The 16,697-nt window shown below is 39.7% G+C and overlaps 2 protein-coding genes across 2 annotated transcripts in view; both read left to right on the top strand.

The window, feature by feature from the left end:
* LOC117481369 (nuclear factor 7, ovary-like) overlaps positions 1-16,697 on the top strand; it is an 83,931-nt gene that overhangs the window by 10,042 nt on the left and 57,192 nt on the right. The gene's annotated exons all lie outside the window — the stretch shown is intronic.
* Positions 3,640-10,716, top strand: LOC117481388 (NXPE family member 3-like). Its single transcript, XM_034129057.1, has 7 exons — positions 3,640-3,706; positions 6,606-6,626; positions 7,514-7,957; positions 8,146-8,448; positions 9,131-9,203; positions 9,527-9,733; positions 9,817-10,716. Exons 1-7 carry the CDS (start codon positions 3,656-3,658, stop codon positions 10,365-10,367), a joined length of 1,650 nt encoding a protein of 549 aa, XP_033984948.1. The 5' UTR covers positions 3,640-3,655; the 3' UTR covers positions 10,368-10,716.

The raw sequence follows: 16,697 nt of genomic DNA on the forward strand, positions 1-16,697 counted from the left end.
CCGCCACCTACTGTACTCGCCGTGAAGTTGTTTGCGGCCTGCCAGGAAAACCAAAGCAGAAGAAGAAGAAGTGACGTCAGCGGCTCATTTGCCTAATCCACCCCCAGGAACTCATTTTGGTGTGAACGCGATCTGCTTTAGTTCGTCAGAACTAAAAGAACTCTCATGAACTAAAGTTCTCATGAACTACTGTGGGAAAAGTACTTGGTGTGAACGCGCCTATTGGGACCAATCTGGTTAAATAAAGGTTTGAAATTAAATGAAATGAGGTTCGCTCTGATGCAAAACTGCATGCGCGAAGCCCCCACCTTTTTGTTGTACCATGTTAGTGAGTGGGGAGATTCCCCTTCGATTCTATTGGCTCTAACGGTCAGAAAGAGATGTCAATCACCAAAATTGACCAATGGGTTCCAGAGAAACGGTAAAACCCCCATTTCCACCCAAATCACCTCAGAGGTGGAGTTTTTTTTGCTAAACCTCTCTAAAAAGGTCAAATGTCACTTGTTTTGCATCAATCTTGATACAGGGTACTTATTATATGTTGTACTTTGGATTCCTAAAGCTTTTAGTCTACCTTACCATCATCCAAGGGTAGTTTTCACTATAAGTAAAAATGAATTTTTGGACGGACACTATAATTTACAGTTTTTTACTATATAAAATCTGAATTTTCTTTAAAATAAAAAACATCTATATTGATTCTGACTTTTCTACATCCAACTCACAGGTTTATCATTACTTTGAGAAAAAAGATTATTAATTTAACCCTTTTAGAAGGGAAGATATGGTCATTTGTTCTGGGAATGTCATTTTCGAGCCTGAGACCTGAAAAACAGGCTCAGGGCTAAACAGGTTAAAGGTGGGTTAGGTAATTTTGGAGAAACCAGAGGCCTGTACGACGAAGCCGGTTCAACATAACCTGGATATGTTTGAGTTAGCCGGTTGGCCTAATTCAAAACATACGCGCTCTCGCTAAGCGGTCCTACGACGCTGGTTATCAAGTGGATCACTCAAGCCAGCCGTGTCCTATCTAGTTAGGTGCGCGCTCACATGAAAGGGGTGGTATTTGGAGCATTCGACCAATCACAAACATGGACAAGCGTACTGACAGCGCAGCGTCATACTTCCTGAATGAAAAGTGAACTATAATATTAGTCAAATATGAAGAAGTTAAACTTTAAACATCCATGACTTAAACACTTTATCCAGGATAAAAGCCACATAGCTGCACTTGCAAGGTGAATACAGCTGGTAAAAGAAAAAGCGTTTGAATGCGTACATTAACAGGTTTATGAAATCACTGCCCCGTCTAAGACACGAGTGGATCTGACTTTAATTAGGAGAATTTGACTCGAGTGTTTCGTCAACTTAATGTGTTGCTTAAAATAATACTTCTGCATACAGTATGTGACACTGTGAGTGTTGCACGGCCAGATACGGCTCAAGAAGCTGACTCAGATAAGGAAATATATGATACATTATGATGTGATATGATATGAATGATAATGGGACACATCGACGTCTGCACTCACAGTGCCGCGGACTGTACTTAATGTTACTCTGATCCGGTTACTTATGTTGTGGCAGATATTTAAGTAAGCTTTCTTAACGCTAATGTTATAATAGTCAGATTGCTCTGAAGATGGGAGGGGATATTCTATTAATTTTCACGTTCACGCAGTCAGTTGATTTTTTGCCGGCCGTCTTTCCTGCAACGGCAGTTTTTCTGTATTTCCTCTATCCTGTAATATGACTTGATAGCTTTAAACTCTGCACACGGAGCTCTGATTGGTCAGCAGGCAGTGCTTTCACTGAGTTGATCTCTTAGCCTGCAACCTAACCTGCTCCCGAGGAGGTTAGCCGCTCAGCATAAGTTACCATGGAGATCTAGCCCGCTAAGAAGAGAACCAGCGTCGTAGGACCGGAAACCCCGAGTTTTCCCTGAAGTTAGCTCGCTAAGCAAAAATCCTGCCACTTCCTTACAGAGCCCCTCCTCCAACACACACGAACTGTCAGGGTGAGTGAAGCAGGCAGGACCCAAATGCAGATTTCACAGAAAATACCTTTATTTAAAGGTTAAAAAGAACAAACAGAACACTTCCCCGTGAACACAGTCAAGGACAAACAAGGATCTAACAATGACAGACAGAAAACCAGAACTTAAATACACACAAGACTAATCAAAGAAACAAGAGACATGAGGAGGGAGGAGAAAACACAGGGGCACAAGGTGAACACAATCGGGTAATCAGGCAGGAGGGAACACAGACAGAAAGCAACAGGCAAGACAGGGGGGTGAACACTTTTCAAAATAAAACAGGAAACCAAAGACAAGACAAAACACAACGCAGACAGATCGTGACACAAACGCGCACATGACCAATGAGGGCACGAGATAAGTTTGTGCACAGATGGAAGGCTGACAGGCAGGTAGGCCATCCAGTTATTTTAGCCGGGCCGGCTAAAATGATTGGTCGTACTTTTTACAGTACTACGGCTTCCACAGATGACATTTTTTTATGGATTCTTTGTCAAAGCATTTAAGATATTCATTGCTATTGGGATGTTAAGAGCATTCCATGGAATATAACAAGTGTATCTCGAGCCGGTTTCTCAAACTTACCTACCCCACCTTTAAAATTACAAAGTAATATCTTAAAGTCTTATAATAGTAATACACTTTTATATTACGAGTTACATATTTAATTACATATAATTAAAAAAATTACCTACTTCTGCATGTATTGAAAAGTGCAAAAATACTGTAAATATTATATAGTAAATTTACTTTAAAAAAAATGAAATAAACGTTATTTGTTGTTATTGTCAAAATACTTAAAATAATGTTTTGGGTTGTTAATTTATAGTTAATATCTGTAATTTTACAGGATTTTGCAAGTTATTTAAAAAAACATGATAATTACTATAAAAACGTAGTTATTTCCTGTAAAATTAGGATCTTTTTTTTACAGTGCAGGATAGTTACATAACAGTGCGAATGCAGGCATGTGCGCATTTTTTGTTGGCTTGGTCAGAGTCCAGGGGCCGTTTTTCAGTCCCAGTCCCTCCCTGATAGATCAACCCATACTAAAGTGTAGGATCACACTAAGACTTTCTTTCCATAATCTCCCAAACTACGCTAAGGTAAGGCCATACTCTCTAATACAGTAGGCCTATTTGGGGTTTCATTGTATTGGTAACATAACACTAAATGTTGCCTTTAACCTAATATCAATGTGTATTATTTTTAGGTACTTGCATTTATTTGGACTATTTCAATTGTTATGCTACTTTAAAGTTCTCGAGAAGATTGACAAATAAACAGTTTTTTAAATCATGCATTCAAAACTGCAAATAAGTGCAATAAAATATACATTAAGTACCAAAAGTAAAAAGTAATTATTATGTAGAAATTTGAGTTTATATTCAACTATAGAATTATTCTTGTAAAAATAAAAGACATGTTTCTAATGCTGCAGGTAAGAGTGGCTCTAATAAAATTATCTTTTTTCTAATTATAATTTATTTTATGATTACATGTTGTATTAACCTGGCATACATGTTTTATCATTTAATCCTGTACCAAAGGAAGTGGTCACCGTGTCAGGCTGGAGCTGGACAATATCATGAAGGAATCATCTTTTAAAGGAAGAAGATGTTTCACATCTTTCTCCTTCTGCTCACGGCTTTCTTAATATTCTTCCAGGTGAGAACTGTTATCTGGGATCACTATCAAATACTTATTTCCCACAGTTAAATGCATATCAATTTGTATCTTTTATATAATTTCAATTTCTGGATTTTCTTTTTTGATATTACTCTCACTGATAAAATAAACCTAGCATTAAAATGATAGACTGTTCATTTATTTGCATTGAAGACAAGAATGCTTAACTGTTCTCCTTCCTGGCAACCAGTGTGACAGCCCTCAACACCGGCAAACAAATAATCCGTATTTGCACCATGCACACATGGGGAGGCTTATAACTGCATCCTACTGCACCTAGGAGATGCTGTGAAGGAAGGGTATAGCAAGGTGTCAATACGTGTGGGGGGAAACTTCTGAAGCAATTGGAGTCAGGACTCAGAGAGACACGAGGAGAGCTGGAGCTTTGATGGCAAACACTGATGGGTTTATTTAGGAGCCTCGGCCGGAGAATTCACAAAATAAGTCAAAAAGTCAGAGGTTCTGACTTCACGGTAGAGTTGCCACGTCAATTCTGAAGAACTCTACCCCACACCTATGTATTTAGCTAGTTCAGAGAGAATAATCAACATTGTGCGTAACAAGATAGAATCATAACACCTCTATGAGCTGACGCCAACAGACAGGAACAGGGAGACAAAACACTGAGAGCACAGCAGCCAAGGTCACAGGTGCGTGTGCTCAGTCAGGACAGTATGAACTGATAAACTGGGTCACAGTTATGGGTCTTGGAAAATATTTCCCCAACAATACGCACAGTTGACACGGATGTGGTAGTACTGGCAGTCACAGCAGCCCAATCCCTCAACATCACTGCTGTGGGTTGCCTTTGGAGCTTGGAAGAGTTTTCGGCATTTAGCAGCTCATGAGATGGCGAGATCACTAGGTCCAGATCGATGCATAGCCTTACCAATGTTCCATGCATTTACTGGATGTGACACTGTGCCATATTTTGGTGGCAGGGGCAAGAAGACGGCGTGGGATACATGGATGACGTTTGATGATGTGAAAGAGGGGTGGAAGCAGGCCCGCCCATCCCTACACGCAGATCACGCAGACTGGGTGGGGCCTAACCTCGCGGAGAGGGCCTCACCCGTTCATAAAGTCAAGTACCCCTCGAAAGGTCCGGTTTATTTCATTTTAAGGATTCGCACCAAGCAACATCTCCAGGTGCTCCTTTGAGAACCAGGGCAAAAAAGTTATGTGCACCCCTGAATATTACATACATATTATGTAACAAGTATTACTTCACCATAATCAGAATCAGAAGAACCAGAATCAGAAACGGGTTTATTGCCAGGTAGGTTCACACGTACGAGGAATTTGACTTGATGTCATGGTGCATACATAAATATAAAACAATAATAATATGTTAATGGTTTTACTGTGTATTTTGTTCCCTGAATACCAGATACATGGAGTTAGCTACATTCTAGCATGTTGTAAATAGTACCACTGCATTCCTCATCCTTGAAAATGTAGGATTAGCCACCAGAATCAAGATCCTAGGTGGTCTAGAATAGATCCTAAGCTACCGGTAAAATAACAACCAATGGCGGCCATTTTCAAAATGGGGGCACACAGTTAGTGTAAAAGAAACAGATTATGTCTAAATTATGCTACACGTATACTTCAACGACAACAACAGCGCATAAATATGAGAGGATACATTTTTCGGAAATATAGGTACGAATTATTTGCAAAATACATTCAGGCAGTGGCGGCCGGCCCATAGGGGCGCTAGGGGCGCCGCCCCCCCTCTTCCCACATTAAAAATTAAAAAAATTAAAAAATATATATTTAAAAAATATATTTTTTATTTTTATTTTTAATAAACAAGGTAAATATTATATAATTGGTATCAGTAAAATGTATAATCTACAATAAAATCTCGTTTAAAATTGTGTTACGATGTCTAAAGTTACTGATAAGTCACATGTTTCCTGCCTGGCCTTGCCCGTGTATCATTACTCCCTCTCGTCTGGGCGCTGTTGTGCAGCAAGTGCAGCAGAAGCCAACTGTTGCTATCTTTAAACTATGCCGCCGAAACATAATTTCAGCCAATCTGCGTCGTCAAATCTGATGGTCACAGGGCTCCTACGTGAGCGCCCGGTGCAGTCTGTGAGTTGTTTGGACTCGTATCCAAGGAGACAAAACAGGAAGCTGTCATACACTCTGGAAGCTACCATTAGCAGCTAATGAAAACTCCGTTTTTGACATAAAAATGGAATTATGGATCATCAATCATTTTTTCAAAGTGACAGACACATTGGATTAACCTTCAGCTGCGTTTTTCTCGTTTTTGATCAGAATTGTTATTCTGCAAAAGGTGAGCATATCTCCGTGTTTTGCTACCTAAAGCTACGTCGTGTGATGTCTGTATTTGCTTCCCCTGTCGCAAGTTCTGATCGCTCAGTGATGATACTTATATTTTCTAGAATCTGTGGAATCTCAGCTTGTTAGCACAGTTTATGCTGTAGAAACTATGTCCAGGACAAGGTGTTTGGAAGATTTGGAAGATTCATAGCTAACCACACTGAAGTTATGGAGGTATTGATCAGTCTTCTCATATTTTTAAGCCTCAAATTGTCCTTCCCCCCCCCCCCCCCTAACATCACCAGAAGTCATAATTTAGGGGTCTTTTCTCAAAAAAATGCCCCCTAGTATTGTTTGATCACCATTTCCACAGCCCCACCTAAAATATTTTCCACCAGCCGCAGGTATTTATTCTTTACATATGCTTTTATTCAATTGGAATAAAAAGCATATTGTTTAATAAATAGATAATATAAAATAATAGAAATAAGGGTATCCATCAATTCCAATTTCTGAACTGCAGGAATGAATTGAATTCCAGAAATGTTTTATATTTGGCTAAAACGAATGTTTCCTTTTTCAGCTTAACATATGGGACACATTGGTGAGTTATTTTTGGATTTGTGTTGTGCATGAGCCATCCACAGTGTATGTTATATGTTTGAGTGTAATGTGTTAGCACAAGTGTTGCTGATTAGAAAAAAGTATCAGATTGTCTGCTCAAACGGAGAACATCAGATCATTTATCTATAATCACAGTCGAGTTAATGGCAATGGCACGAGGCATTACAGGGGATAGAAGAGATGCAAATCCAAAGGATTATTCTTTGTTCAGATTTAAGTTCAGCAATAATGCCACTTCATTACATCCCATCGTAGGCAGGATATTGTGAATGACATTTATGAAACACCATAAAGATTAAGAAATATCGAGATAACATTTATGTGGATAACATCATACAGAGGAATGAAGGGAAATGAACATGTGACACATTAGACAAGCAGTCTCTTAAACATGAGTAAATAATCAACATTGGACTCAGTAAATCTAAGGCAAATAACATAGTGAAATAGAACATCATGAAGGAGTGGCAACACAATTGGGACAAAAGAAACACAAGAAGACACCTATATGCACTGCAGCCAAAAACCAGTCAGGACAGTTAAAAGAACCATCAATTTGGATAATGTGTTAAGGCTTAGATTAGAACATACGTACTAGACTGAACACAACATTACATTATTCATAAGGAAAACATCTATCTGGATTAAATGAACACTGCCAGGTTGAGGAATCCGTAGAACATGTAATTCTGCAGTTTGCCAAATACAAAAAAGAGAAACTTTAAAGACAGAAATCAGGAAGCCTGGAATGGAGCAAACATTACACAACAACAGTTCTTATCAACCCCCTTAACAAATATTCATACATTTGCTGCATTTGTTTGACGTATCTACGTAAACTTCTCTCTGTCTCTCAACCCCTTCAAGTTTCAGCCTAAAATGAGCTCCACCATCGTCTACCCGAAAGCTACTACTGAACCTCCCAAAGTCCGCAGCATCTGCAACTTCCCACCATTGTCCCCTAAGGATGCTCTGGAGGAACGCCTGCTACTAGAATCTGTTGCTTGGCCTGAAACTCCTGCATTGCCATCTCCTCTTTCCCTGCAGCTGACCAGTGATCCAGCTCACAGCTCTTTCACCATTCTCCCAGCGAGAGGAGGAGGACAGTGGCACATAGGGGATCAGCTGGAAGTTAGCATCGCCATCTCTGACTTCAAGGGACAACCCAAGAAGTCTGGGGGGGACTTTTTATTAGCCCGGCTGCACAACCTAACGCTTGGTGCAGGTGTAGCTGGGAAAGTGGTGGACCATCTCAATGGGAGCTACTCTGCTGTCTTTCCTTTACTCTGGGAAGGAGCAGCTCAGGTTGAGGTGATGCTTAATACTATCTTTTTCTATGTGATTTTGCTGTAGGTGTGTCATTTGTCTTCCAGCTGATTACTCACAAAGCCCCACCCTCTTTTAACTAATGTTGATACGCATTTTTATTTCAGACAAAAGCAGAGTCTAGTCACCAATTGTACATTTTCAACAAAAACTCTTGTTTTCTACCCAATCAGGTGACGCTAGTTCATCCCAGTGAAGCTATCACAGTGCTGAACAGGTTGACGAGTGAACAACCTGACAGGATATTTTTCAAAAGCGTCTTGAGCTTAGGCTCACGCTCTCAAACCACCATCTGTAACATGTGCCTGCGTCAAACCATGGAGCCAATCTGCGACTTCACCGACCCTCGAACCGGCGATCCTTGGTTCTGCTACAATCCAAAGAACATGAGCTGTGATGCAAGGATCGCCCACAGCATGGCAGGATACAAACAAACTCCTGCACTGCTCAAGGCCAAGGAGGATAAGCTCTTTCAAGGGTAAGGAAGCAAAGAGACTGGTCATTTGTGTGACTTCTTATAAATACATACATCATTTTTCAGAAGTTTCAGAAGTTTGTCAGTACAGGCAGTTTAGATTAAAAGATAATATAAATGTAACCACTCAGTCTGAATCATAGTTGACCTTCATTCAAAAAAAAGTTTGATAGGATATAAATCTGGATTTTCTGTTTTAATTTTATAATGTTGTTTATTTGTACACATAACATCTACACATGTCTGTACCTCCTCAGAGAAGTAACCTTTCTCTCATTCTCCCCGAGGTTCTTCTATTTTTTCCCTTTAATCCCTCAATTGTGGGGTTTCTTTTAGTACATTTTTCCTTGTGCGCTGCGAGTGTGTGAGGACAGAGGGCGTTGTGTGCTCCAGAATACACTCTGTAAAGCAAATGAGACAAATGTGTGATATTTGGATTATTTTATCAATTCATAGTACTTCACTTCCGGACAGCTTTGGTCAAATACACTTTTATTATCTTTTGCAAAATGTTGTGCCATAAGGCTTAGTTCTAAGGTTTGAACCTTCCAAGTTCACACAAGGAAAAGTAGACCTTCTAAACTGTTTACCCCAGGTAAACCTCCATGCCATTCCACAACCACATGTAAGAAAAGCTGCATTTTGGATATTAATGTTTATTGTAGTATTGTGTGCTTTTCTTCAATCGTGTCAACTTGAAAGTCTGCATTCCGGCTTCAGGACCTGCTGGTGTCACTGTTTTACCAAAAAAGGAAGGTGAGGAATGCATTTATCACTGATGTCACGATCTAATGTGCTCCATGTACAGATGACGAAAGTATAGGGGCAGAACAAAACAACAACTCTTTCTTTTGGGTATCATTCTTCTGTTGAGAGATGTATTTAGCAGGCCAATTTGACAGGAGCAAAGGGAGCATGGAGCTCTCAGCTCAAACTTTGTCAACACGGCCCAGCTGCAGTGTCTAGTCTCTCAGGAGTAAGGCCATACAATGTTCATACATTCAGTCTATACCTTGATTTGGTTAAGGTCAGTAACAGACGTAAAACAACCCCCCTATTATCCTTCAACTTTCTCTCAGGTCAACCAGAAGTGGAGAGCAGCATTGTGAACTTTCAAGCCTCTGGCTATTACTACCAGGGTTTATGGCGAGCACTAGATGGCACCAAAGTTCGCCAATTGACCGGCGCATCTGCCATCACTCAGTGTCTAAAAGGCAAAGTGGTCCACCTGTATGGAGACTCTACCATCAGGCAGTGGTTTGAGTTCCTCAACGCAGCACTACCAGGTAACTAATCCACAGGGATTTCCGGCAACAGTTTCATTATGTTCACACTGCATCTTAATCTGTTCCCTCTGTAATACCTTTAGATCTTAAGGAGTTTAACCTGGGCAGCTCGAGGACAAATGGACCTTTCATGGCGTTAGACTATGAAAACAAAATCATGGTGACTTTCCGCCTCCATGGTCCTCCTCTCCGTTTTGTCGGCTCAATTGAAGAAATTCGTTACATTGCCAATGAACTAGATGACTTAATCGCGGGTCCCAACATTGTCGTCGTTTTTGGCATCTGGGCTCACTTTGGCTCTTTCCCCATCGAGCTTTACATCCGGCGGCTACAAAGGATCCGCAGTGCGGTGGTGCGGCTGTTGGACAGGGCTCCAAAAACGGTGATCATCATCAGGACTGCAAACTCCAAAGCTTTGTTGCTTGATGTGGCGATAAACAACAGCGACTGGTTCTCGGTGCAGTTTGATAAGGTGCTAAGAGCCATATTTAAAGGACTGAATGTTCATCTGATTGATGCCTGGGAGATGGTCCTCGCTCACCACCTGCCAAACAGCCTCCATCCACAACCTCCTATTATTACGAATATGATGGATGTTCTCTTCTCCTACACATGTCCTCAAAAGGGCGGCTAGATAATAATAATAATAATAATACATTTTATTTATCAAGCGCTTTATCAAGTGCTGAAAGACACAGAGGTAAGAAAAAAGATAATATAAAAAGTATATTTAAAATCGAGCAATAAAACCACAGTTGTCACAAGGACTTGTCATCAATCACACATTAAAAGCTAGTCTAAAAAGATGTGTGTTCGTTGCGGGGGAGGAGTGGAGATTTAAGTCCATACTGAGATTAAATGTTTCTATGTGTTTCTATCAAGTGCTGCATCTTTCGAACAGTCCATACAATAGATTGATGTTTTCAAATGTTTTTTCAATAACTCAAGTTGAGCGATATAACAAATTATAATACCAGCCTTAATATTAAATGACATCCAACATAACTTCAAAAGTGATACTGTATATTCATAAAAATATAGCTCAGAAGATTTGAATGTTTTTTTGAAGGAACAGAAACCGGTTATTTTGATTGTTAATGTATTACACATATCAAACAAGATGCTGTTTTGTCATCAGAATTTCTCCTCCCTCCTCACCTGTGTCTTGTTTGTGTGATTAGTCTTGTGTGCATTTAAGTTCTGTTTTTCTGTCTGTCATTGTTAGATCCTTGTTTGTCTTTGACTGTGTTCACGGGGAAGAGTTCTGTTTGTTACTATTTAGCCTTGAAATAAAGTTATTTTCTGTGAAATCTGCATTTGGGTCCTGCCTGCTTCGCTCAACCCTGACGGCCGGGGTCAAGTTGTGTTCCCTGGATGAACTGAGCAGGCAGAGTCCCTGTAGCTTCACGGAGCAGCTAGCAGAGAGACAAGAAGCTAACAGCAGCAGTCACTTGACAGAGCTGTCACTCAATGTGACCAAGCCCTAATTTATGCAAAAACTTTAAGACCTAATATAAATAAAAGGGATTCATAATCATGAAGGTGGAATCTAACTATATCCATAATAATATGTATTGCATCCAGGGGTAGAAACATGTTTTTTCTGCTGTAAAATTGGGCATTTTAACATGGGGGTCTATGGAAATTGCTCCTTTCTGCAGTCATCGCCTATCGGCCAATATATGAACTGCAGTTTGTGGCACTTCCGTATTGGCGTCCCGGCTCTTCCCCAGAGTTTGCCGCTTGGTTCAGAGTCCGGCGCACTTCCTGGGGGCTTGGTTGTACCCCCGTTTTTAGAGATTTGGGTACGGAGGAAAAGAGAGAGGGTTTTATTTTCTGACGCTGCGTGAGTTCCCTGACACACCGGGGACACATGTTATATGTATAAAAGACATCAAAAAGTGCATTTTTCATGATAGGTCCCCTTTAATATCTGTAATTCTACAGGATTTTGCAAGTTATTTAAAAAAACATGATAATTACTATAAAAATGTACAGTTGTTTCCTGTAAAGTTAGGATATTTTTTTACAAATAAATCAAACTTTAATGCAGATGATAATAAATGATATTGTTAGGCAGCACATGAAATGAAGCATTGTGCAGAAGATGACAGGGTAGCACAGCACTGCAACAGCAGCAAACAGATACATAATATGTCGCCCCCTACAGATAGTTCTATTTAATCACAAGTAAATAGAAAGAAAAACTCTTTATGACTGAATAGAAGTCTCATTTACTGTCTGGATTTTATTTTATTGACCGAAGGGACATACATGATCAGTGATCAAGTTTGTACCAGATTAAAGGTACAAGGTACGATCCCCTTGTTACTGAATCATGTTCACCAGGCTTCCACAAAAAGCCTTTCCTCTTGTTCACTTCTGCAGTCAAGCTCAGATTGCAGATGTGAATGTGTGTTTGATTTAAATCAATTCAGAAGGGATCTGCGGCTCCCACCACAGGTTTGCAATATTACATTGAAACAGGGTCGTTGGAAAATATAAGTGTTCCCTGATCCATGTCAGTGCTGGCAAAGTGAAGCTGAAGGTTTTTCAAATTCATCTTCACAATTTATTTAAAGCAATGTTTATGTATGACCTCCGAATGCAGGAGGGGGAAAAAGGCAAAAGAAATATGACCTTGACGTGCGGTTAAACCATTGACCAGGAGTGCTTTAGATATGTCCTGAAATGCAATGTTTAATATTCTCTCTGCTGCCATTGAATAAGCGTAACAGTAAACAGCAGAACATATTCAACTGTTCATGATATACAAAATACTTTGTATTCAATGAGACGTATAAATACTGAGGGAGAACCTCAGGTAAAGGTAATCAGGTCAATCTAAACACGTACTTGTTATACACACACACACTTCATCATATTTCTCTCTTGGGAGGTCAGGGAGGACTCTGTCTGACTGCAGTGTGTTATATACCTGGGAGCCATGGAGACCCTCAAGGCCCCTCCACCACATCAAAAATACAGCACACAGGGCCGGAGAGGAGCCAATCAAATATTCATTCATGGCCCCTCCTCTCTCCGTTTCTCTCAGCTCCGGTTCACTCCAGATAGTGAAAACACACACAGTCTCTGTTCACACCTTCCCCTCAGTGGAGAGGCTTTGCGTGTGTGTTCAGTTCCTGGGGGAGAGTTTGAGTAAAGTGTTACAGGGAACGAGAGCTCTGTTTAGGGTCAAATGCAGAACTGGGCAAGTCTGTCTGGTTCTGCAGTGTAATCGTGCACGTTCTAACCTGCACATGCACATAATAGATGAAGACATCAGATCTTTTTAAAAAGGAAAGGAAGCTAAATCAAAAAATACTGTTCCAACAAATGTCATGTATGCAGAGTAAAAATACCGACGTTTAAGCAAGAAATAGAACTTAAATATAAAAAATAAAAGTACTATCTAAAGCACATGTGTCAAACTCAAGGCCCGGGGGCCAAATCAGGCCCGTGGTGGATTTAATTTCGGTCCGCAGGATAATTTCTAATTACTTTTAGATCTGGCCCGCCGGTATATTGCACGCACACCTTCACTCAATCCTGAGGGTTTCCTCAGCTCAGAGCCTGAGCCCAAACATTGATGAACTTGCACCCAAGATGAGATGCCAAGTATCTGAACTAGCACCACAGAGCAGCACACTGAGTTTACATGGATGTTTCCTTCTGCACTTTGTTTCTTGAGACAACAGGGCATGTTTGGTTTTTTCTTTGAGGGGAATAGTTTTGTTGAAGCTGTTGTTGGCCTGTCTGTGGAAAAATGTAATCATAAGAAATGACTCCGTAAAAATTCAAGATAGAGCCATAAGAAATGAATGCAACTGATTATTTAATGTTTAATGTTGTTTTTATAGGCAATAATGTAAGCTTTGTTAGTCCCAGGTTTAATATGTGCAATAAGTTCATTTCAATACGTTTTTTTATTTATTTTTATTTAACCTTTATTTAACCAGATAAAAAACATTGAGATAAAATCTCATTTTCAATGCTGACCTGGCCAAGAAGGCAGCAACGTTACACATAACACATAACACAAACATATAAAATACAGAGAACATAAAGAAAACAAAAGACGAAAAAGCAGTCACTACATTGTGCACATTAGGACAATAAAAAAAGTACACTACTTGTTACTGCAAGAGCAGCTGGTGGTGAGGACTTCAGACAACTTCAATTTAAAACATGAAATAGAGACAATGCCCTCAGTTTAAGGCGTGATTGAAGGTCATTCCAAGACCAAGGACCATAATAAGAAAGACTCCTTTTTCCAGCCTCAGTCCGTACAGTAGGTACCTGGAACCGTATCCAGGCACTGGATCTGAGTTTGTAAGAGTCACAAACTGGGGCAAATCTGACACATATGTAGAGTGGAAGCTTACCTAAAATGGCTTTATACATTAATAAAAACCAGTGCTGCATCCTACGCATAGTAAGTGAGGACCATCCAGTTAGGCTATACAGTGTGCAATGATGAGTCCTATAGGGTGCATTTGATATATAACGCAGTGCAGCATGGTAAAGTGGGTCAGGTTTGGCCAAAACAGTGGGACAGGCAAATCTATAAATGGTATCACCGTAGTCCAGCTGGGACAGGAATAAGCCAGAGACCAACCTTTTACGGGATGAAATTGAAAAACAACATTTAAATCTGAAAAGGAAGCCAAGAGTGAATTTCAATTTCTTTGTTAAAACTTCAATATGGTGTTTAAAGTTCAGATTACTGTCCAACCAAAAGCCCAGATATTTGTAGGTATCAACAAATTCAACAGAAACGCCATCAAGGGTGTCAATGGAGAGGCAAGAGGAGGACGCTGACTTGGGAGCAAAAAGCATTGCTTTGGTTTTCTTACCGTTCAATAGCAGTTTAGAATCAAGAAGCGCATGCTGCAGCGTGATAAAATCTGATTTTAAATTGGAAACGGCCATATCCAGAGAAGGAGCACACGAGTATACAATAGTGTCATCAGCATACATATGATAGGTAGAAAATTGCATCTGATTACAAATATTGTTTACATATAATAAAAAGAGCAAGGGCCCCAAGATAGAGCCCTGTGGAACTCCCTTCTCCAAGGTGACAGGGTCAGAGACAGTACTACCCAACCTGACGCATTGAGTACGGTCGGTTAGATAACTCTGAAACCAGCAAATGGCATTGTGACCGAAACGAGACACCAACATAACATTAGACATAATGTGGTGATCTACAGTGTCAAATGCTTTGGCTAGGTCAATAAACAATGCAACACAAACTGATTTCTTATCCAAAGCAGCCTTAATATCGTCTAAGACTTTCAGACTGGCAGTCACAGTACTGTGCTTTGATCTGAATCCAGATTGCATAGGGTTAAGGATGTTGTGTGAATTTAAAAAAGGTTTTAGCTGAGTAGAAACAAGGGACTCAAGAATCTTTGATAACACAGAAAGATTTGAGATAGGACGATAGTTATTCAACTCCGTGGGATCACCAGCTTTCAAGAGGGGCGATACCAGAGCTTGCTTCCACACAGCTGGCAGTGTGTGAGTGGACAGGGAGAGATTAAAAATATCAGTTACTGGTTGTGCTATCATCTGAGCTGCAATTTTTAAAAAGAACGGGTCAAGGCCGTCAGGCCCGGCAGACTTTTAGGATCAATCGAGTGCAAACCCTGTAAGACTTCAGAGACCGAGAAATAAGCGAAATCAAAAACAGGGGAGTTCAACTCTTGACTATGGCTGTGAGTACGACCATTTAGAGAGTCATGACTTTGCTCATCAAAAATGTGACCAGCCTTTTTGAAGTGAGCATTAAAGGCATTAGACATACCATCTGAATCTGAAATAAAAGAATCATTGACCTTCAGTTTTTGTGGGAAACTAGAAACCTTCTTGTTCTGAAGTGATTTAATTGTTTTCCAGAATTTGGAATGGTCATTAAAACAATCAGTGGTTAAGCTCAGATAGTAATCAGCTTTAGCTTTTTTAATAAGGGCAGAACATTTATTTCTGCAGTTTTGCAATAAACATTGAACCAGTCCGGCCCTCGACTAGTACCCATTTTTTTATTTTGGCCCACTGTGTATTTGAGTTTGACACCCCTGATCTAAAGTGTTTACATTAAAATCATCTATACACATTTATATTGTATACACTGATCATAAATATGACATATAGATCTCAAATGAATGATAGCAGTAATATAAGATGCACTGTAGTAAAACAACAACAATACATAACAGGTAAATACCTCAATCCTTCAAATGTGTACTTAAGTGCAGTACTTCCTCCACTGTAACTACATCATGTGTCATGTTGGGTAGTATATGAAGACTGATGGTAAATAAACTCTTGTATATTTAAAGTGTATTTAATAAATTGTTTTAAGGTTTTTAAAGAGAAGCTTTACAGCAGGTAAGAATCTTGTTCTTGTTGACCTTCAGTGAGAAAGTTGATGGATAAGTGGATAGATCATGTGACTTCATTATGATGTCCTCTAAATCCACACAACTGTAGACCGTGAAGGAAGGAGAAAGCACAAGGCCCATTTTAATTTACTAATCATATTATTATAATTATTTCAGTTTAAATTGTTGATAAAAGCTCGACTCTTTATTGTAATTTTAAAGAGGACATATTATTCTCATTTCACGTTCATATTTGGATTTTGTGCTTTTACTGTGACATGTTTAAATGCTTTAATGTTCAATAAGTGCTATATTTGTCTCACTGCCATAGATTCTCCTTCCAGTGGAATGAAGATATAACGAAGTGAGTTTTTTTTGTGTCTCTGAGCTGCAACCACAGCTTCTGTTCGAGCTGCCTGCAGACATTCTGGGAACAAAGAACAAAAACTGTCCACTTCAAACTTTTATATATGAGCATTTTCCTTTTTATCCTACGTTGTTTTTTTTTTAAACGTGTTAAATTGTATGTGTTTTTCTTCAACAGATACCTGGACAAAGACACTGTCCTGAACTGA

The sequence above is a fragment of the Trematomus bernacchii genome, unplaced genomic scaffold (assembly GCF_902827165.1).
Source record: "Trematomus bernacchii unplaced genomic scaffold, fTreBer1.1, whole genome shotgun sequence".
NCBI classification, from domain to species: Eukaryota; Metazoa; Chordata; class Actinopteri; order Perciformes; family Nototheniidae; genus Trematomus; species Trematomus bernacchii.

What these genes read in the sequence shown, in the direction of transcription:
- LOC117481388 (XM_034129057.1), top strand. Translation starts at nt 3,656, where the DNA reads ATGTTTCACATCTTTCTCCTTCTGCTCACGGCTTTCTTAATATTCTTC. An exon ending in CTTTCTTAATATTCTTCCAG is followed by an intron (nt 3,707 to 6,605) that starts GTGAGAACTGTT and finishes TTCCTTTTTCAG; the next exon opens with CTTAACATATGGGACACATT. An exon ending in AAGGAGCAGCTCAGGTTGAG is followed by an intron (nt 7,958 to 8,145) that starts GTGATGCTTAAT and finishes CTACCCAATCAG; the next exon opens with GTGACGCTAGTTCATCCCAG.